This window comes from Arachis ipaensis, chromosome B08 (assembly GCF_000816755.2).
Source record: "Arachis ipaensis cultivar K30076 chromosome B08, Araip1.1, whole genome shotgun sequence".
NCBI classification, from domain to species: Eukaryota; Viridiplantae; Streptophyta; class Magnoliopsida; order Fabales; family Fabaceae; genus Arachis; species Arachis ipaensis.
This window is the reverse complement of record NC_029792.2, coordinates 8,294,056-8,300,443: the sequence shown is the minus strand read 5'-3', so window position 1 is coordinate 8,300,443 and position 6,388 is coordinate 8,294,056. Positions and strand designations below refer to the sequence as shown.

General features: G+C 37.4%; 1 protein-coding gene across 1 annotated transcript; it reads left to right on the top strand.

Annotated features, from left to right (window-relative positions):
* Positions 4,528-5,886, top strand: LOC107610446 (uncharacterized mitochondrial protein AtMg00810-like). The gene has a single exon (XM_021110251.1). The coding sequence runs from the start codon at positions 4,800-4,802 to the stop codon at positions 5,364-5,366; it is 567 nt and encodes a 188-aa protein (XP_020965910.1). The 5' UTR covers positions 4,528-4,799; the 3' UTR covers positions 5,367-5,886.

Genomic DNA, 6,388 nt, shown 5'->3' with positions numbered 1-6,388 from the left:
TTCTTTAATGATACAAATAAATGAAAAAATTAATTTGAGTCATGCCTTAAAATTTTAGAATATAATTTAAGTTAATTAAAAATTAGAAGACTAAACTAAATCGAAATCGAATTTTAGAGATCATCTTAAGTATTAACTCGTCTAATAACTAGTAGTAAGCTTTGAACGTATTATTAATAATGTTAAGCATGCATTTGAAACCATATAATGACCTACAAATATAAAAAGAGGAGTGTTAGGAGGCCAGTAATTTTTATATTTTATAATCATTAATTGGTCATCAATAGTGTATTCAATGGTGTGAGATTACATTCAATGCTGAGAGATCATTCACTTTTTCTTTGATGATTAAGTGCTGGCCACAAAATACAAAAATTACTTGCCTCTAGACTTTTCTATATAAAAAATGTATTCAAAGAAAAGTCAACGACTCAAAGAATAAACACGAAGATAACATTGTTAAATATTCTAAGAAATAATAAAAAGAAGAGCGTTCCCCAAAGCTCACTTGAATAGCTTAAGATATGCGTGATTAGGATAATGAATTAAAAAAGGTTCATGAATATAGAAGGGAAACGAAGAGTGAGTTCGTGTTTTCATCGCCTAATTAAGACTAAAACAGGATCGTAAAATTCAGACGTGAAAATTAAACACTTGCAAGTGATGGTAATAACAAGGGAACAAAATTTAGCATCTTTTCTCGACAGTGCTGGTTATTAATAGAGGTAATGGCCAAAATAATTTCTGAAATTTTTAATGCGCTTTAGTTATGTTCTTAATTTTTTAAAATAACTAAATAAATTTTTTAAATTGTAAAATATAAATTTCTGTTAACTTTTTTATTAACTAATGTTAGTGATATTAGACTATTAACTGTCACATTGACGGTATGATATAGATTGTGATGTAGACACTATAATAATAGGAAAAATATAGGTAAACAATAAAAATATTAAATAATGTAAACAATAGATATATTGGTGTTCATTTTATTAGTGTACGGATGGTTGTTTTAATATTAAAATTTAGAGGGTTAATTTAGAGGTGTAATGTGTTTTTATTTGATTGGTGGTTGTTCATATTGTTCAACAAAATCATTATCCCCCTAGCATTTCCGATAATAATATATTTAAAATGGTATCTCAAATTATTTATTTGTACTCAATTCAAACCATTCATTAATTTCAAAATCTTAAAGGCTCAAATATAAGAATCATCTCAGGAACAACTCCTCTTTTCTTTCGTTCCAGAGAAATCAATATATACAATAAAAGTTGTCTAATCAAAACAAATTTTCTGAAAACAAAATGCGATCAATGTTAAATGTTAAACATTAAAAATTCTAACTTCTTTGGTTCACCACCAACATGCAAAGAATTCACAGCATAAACCAAGTCAAACACATTGTCATAGAATGAAAACCTATGATCTAAACTCAAATAAAGAAGTTATAATTGGTAGTTTAAGTGAAGAAGAGTAGTTAGTTATGTATTGCATCAGTAAGTTAGTTATAATGTTGAGTCAGCGTTAGGCTGTTATTGGAGTTTGTTAGAGTCAATTAGAATAACAACTCTATAAATAACAATGTCTCTCTAATCTGTTGGTTGTAACTGCATCATTCACACTTCAATACAACTGAGAACAAACTCTCTCTCTCTCTCTCTCTCTCTCTCTCTCTCTCTCTCTCTAGAATCATCAATTGGAGCACAAGAGCCTGATACCTTTTATGGTATCAGAGCAACGATCTAAAACCATGACTTCCGTATCACCAACACTGAATCCGATTTCGATGAAGTTTAATAAAGAAATTCTTTTGCAGTGGAGAGATCAAGCTGAAGCCACAATTGAAGGCAATGATCTTCTCAAATACATCACCGGTGAAGAAATTCCAACGAAATTCCTCACTGTTGCGGGAGTAGTGACGATAGAAGTGAATCCAGAGTTTCAACAATGGAAGAAGCAAGATGCACTGTTAAAGTCATGGCTCTTGACCTTGATGACGAAGTCCTTCACTACAAAGATGGTTGGTTGTACCTTCACGTTTCAGATCTGGAAAAGGTTGGAGAAATATTTTGCATCTCAAATCAAAGCAAAGGTAATGCACTTGAAAAGCAAACTTAGTTAAAAAAAAATTGGTAACTCAGCAAATGAATATCTCTTGGCCATAAAAAGAACGGTTGATGCCTTAATCTCAGTAGGTGAAATTGTCACTGAGAGCATTTATGTTACGACTATTTTGCATGGCTTAACAGGGGAATATCATCCTCTAATAACTGCGGTTCTGGCGCGTCCAACGAGCATTTCGATTGGAGAACTTGAAGTGCTGCTTTTAGCGCATGAGAATTTTCTAGAAGGATTTCGAAGGCCTGATCAGTTTGTGCAAGCAAATTTGGCGCACTACAATAATCATGGCAACTTTAACGAAGGACACCAAGGACACTTCAAAGGAAGAGGAGGTTGATTTGGAAGAAATTTCATGAGAGAAAATAGTCACGGACACTATGATAGCGGCAGGAACAAGTATGGTGGCTATGAAGGCAGATATAATTCTGGTGTGTTCCAAACAGGCTCAAGACTACAATGTTAATTATGCAACAAACCAGGTCACAGTGCCGTGGATTGCTGGCATAGGTATGATAACTATGAAGCTTTAGGTTCAGGTGCAAGAACTTTTCGTCCTCAGCAAGAAAATCCTTCGGGACATCTGAGCCATGTTCTAGCCACGCTAGCAACACTACATGATCAGAATTAGTACCCGGACTCCGGTGCCACTCATCATATGACTTCAAACGAGAAAAATCTGATGAACAAAGCAACGTACGAAGGATCAGAGGAGGTGGTTGTTGGAAACAGCACATGTTTGCACATTAATCTTGTTGGAAATGCTATTGTAAATTCTGATTTGAGCTCTAAATCTTTGATTGTTCACAAGTCGCTGCATGTGGTAGATATAACCAAGAATTTGCTAAGTGTTTACAAATTTTGTTGTGATAACAAGGTCTTTTTTGAGTTCCATGACTCTGGTTGCTGTGTTAAATCACAGGATTTTAAAGAAGTTGTCCTCAGAGGCATTGTTGATCGGGGACTCTACGAATTTCTCAATTTCTCTTTGGCTTCACCTAATGCACCTACAGCCCTTCATTCAAGTGTCATGCCTGACGATAAGGTTGCCCTATGGCATACTAGACTCGGTCATCCATCTAATAGTGTCTTGTCTCATATCTTTAAAGATTATAAATTCTTTTTTTTCTATTTCAAATAAATCTGTCTGTCATGCTTGTTGTCTTGGCAAGTCACATCAAATGCCATTTGATCGCTCAAATTCAGTGTACACCAAGCCTCTTGAACTTGTGTATTCCGATATTTGGGGACCGGCTCCCTCACCTGATGATAATGGTCATGTTTACTTTGTTAATTTCATTGATGCCTTTTCCAAATACACTTGGATTTACCTAATCAAAACTAGACCTCAGCTTAAATCAGTTTTTGCACATTTTCAACATATGATGGAATTGCAGTTAAATACCAAATTGAAGAGTTTTCAAAGTGATAATGCACTTGAGTATGTGAGTTTGTCTAAACAGCTGCAAGAAAAAGGTATCACTCACAGGTTCACCTGCCCGCACATTCACCAACAGAACGGTTCTGCGGAGCGAAAGCATCGCCATGTGGTGAAAATGGGCTTAACCTTGCTTGCCACAGCCTCCATGCCGCTAAGATTCTGGGGTGATGCCTTCACCACTGCTGTTCAGCTTATTAATGCCCTGCCAACACCTATTTTGAGCAACAAGTCACCTACTAAAGTTTTATTTGGCAGGCATCCTGCCTATGATCATCTCAGGATCTTTGGTTCCTTGTGCTATCCACATTTAAGGCCCTACAATTGGTACAAATTGGACTTCAGGTCTACCCCAGCTGTGTTCATTGGCTATGGCACTTCACAAAAAGGTTATAAATGCCTTCTTGCCTCAGAGAGAGTGATCGTGACTCGAGATGTAATCTTTGATGAAACCAAGTTTCCCTTTTCTAGTTCCAAGTACCTTGATTGTGTCTCTTCATCTGGTTCTGATTCGGACTCTCTCCCTGCGCCTACACCCTCTATTCCACTGGTTCCAACCATCCCACCTCGACCTCAACCTCTACCACTTGCATCATCCCCCTCGCCTACCCTTCACTCCCAGTCCTCCTTCTTGCTCAGTATACCTTCTATTTCAGACTGCTCATCAACCCTTGCTGCTCCCTCTGAATTCCCATTCCTATCCCAACCTTAGATATTGATATTATTTTCCCTTCTAATCCCTCTCCGTCTGTTCAGAATGCTCATCCCATGATTACCCGAGGAAAGGCAGTCATCTATAAACCTCGGGCACTTCAGGTTTCTTTAGATTCCCGTACAACCAAATAAGCTCTTGCAGATCCTAATTGGAGAGCAACCATGAATTTTGAGTATGATGCATTGATCAGGAATAATACTTGGCAGTTGATGCCGTTGCCTGCGGATAGAGAAGCCATTGGCTCAAAATGGGTGTTTTGGGTTAAGTACAAACCTGATGGTTCTCTTGACAAGTACAAAGCCTGGCTCATTGCCCAGGGCTTTCATCAGCGTCCTGGTGTGGACTATAAGGAGACGTTTAGTCCAATAGTAAAGCCAAACTATGATCCGGTTGGTTCTTTCACTTGCTCTCTCATGGTCCTGGCCAATTCGACAGTTAGATGTGAATAATGCATTTCTCCATGGTGACTTGTTTGAAGATGTCTATATGTAGCAGCCAAAAGGGTATGAGCAGGGTGATAGCTCCATGGTGTGCAAGTTGACTAAGGCGTTCTATGGTCTCAAGCAGGCTCCTCGAGCCTGGTACACTAAGCTTATGGGGGTGTTGCAGGCACTTGGTTTCTCTCCTACCCGATCTGATTCCTCTTTGTTGACTCATTTCTTCCCTACCTCTACCATTTTTATCTTGATATATGTTGATGACATTATCATCATTGGTAGTTCACAGTCCAAAATTAATAGTGTCATTAGTCAACTTGACTCTCAATTTTTCTTGAATCATATGGGAGCCTTGCATTATTTTCTTGGAATTCAGGTCACTCGCTCGGCTGAAGGGTGCATCTTCCTTAATCAAGGGAAATATGTCCAGGATGTGCTTGTCAAAGTAGGGATGGCTGATTGCAAGTCATGTGCCACTCCAGTTCCATCTACCCTCAAACTTTCGGCCACTAACAGTCCATCCTTTGATGATCCCTCCTTGTATAGAACTGTTGTGGACATCTTGCAATATCTCACAGTGACACGGCTTGAGATTGCTTACTGTGTCAATAAGGTTTGCCAATTCATGCACGCCCCAACTAAGGAGCATTGGTGAGCGGTCAAACACATTTTGAGGTATTTAGGGGGCATTACTGACTATGGTTTGCACTTGCAAAAAGCTGGTCCTTTGTCTCTCACTGCTTACAGTGATTCCGATTGGGGAAGTGATCCAGATGATCGCAAATCCACCAGTGGTATGTGTGTGTTTCTTGGCAATAATTTCATCTCTTGGACTTCGAAGAAGCAGTCCCTGGTGGCCCGTTTTAGTACCGAGGCTGAGTATCGATCCCTTGTCTTAGCTGTTGTCGAACTCATCTGGCTAAAGGAATCTGTTGGCAGAGCTTCGGGTCTTGTTGCCAAGCGTCCCTAAGATCTACTGTGATAATATGAGTGCAGCTTTGCTAGCTACAAATCCCATTCTTCATTCAAAGTCCAAGCACTTTAGCTTGATTTCCATTTTGTTAGAGATTTTGTCATCAAGGGTGTGCTCCAAGTTCATCATATTCCTGGTACTACTAAATTGGCGAATGTCTTGACCAAAGTTGTCCCGTCTGCTAAGTTTCTAGCTTTTCGCAACAAACTCAAAGTTGAGCTTCTTTCACCTTTGAGTTTAAGGGGGGCATAATAGTATAAATGAAGAAGAGTAGTTAGTTATGTATTGCATCAGTAAGTTAGTTATAGTGCTGAGTCAGCTTTAGGTTAAATTTGTTAGAGTAAGTTAGAATAACAACTCTATTAATAATAATGTCTCTCTAATCTGTCGGTTGTAACTGTATCATTCACACTTCAATACAACTGAGAACAAACTCTCTCTCTCTTTCTAGAATCATCAATTGGAGCACAAGAACCTGATGTCTTTTAATAATAACTTCTAAACTGCAAAATATATATATTGGCTTTTAAATATTCTGACAAAAATTTTTTAATTAAGATAAATCTAGAATATTGCTCAAACTACAAATAATATTTTTTATTAAATTTATATTGGTTGGTTAGCATCTTTTCTTTAACATATTTAAAAATGTTCAAGTAGTTGCAGACTTGTAAAAAATTCTCCATTAAGAATTGATTAATAAT

Bases quoted from the DNA above. Each gene is read 5' to 3' on its own strand.
- LOC107610446 (XM_021110251.1), top strand. From the start codon at position 4,800: ATGGTGTGCAAGTTGACTAAGGCGTTCTATGGTCTCAAGCAGGCTCCT.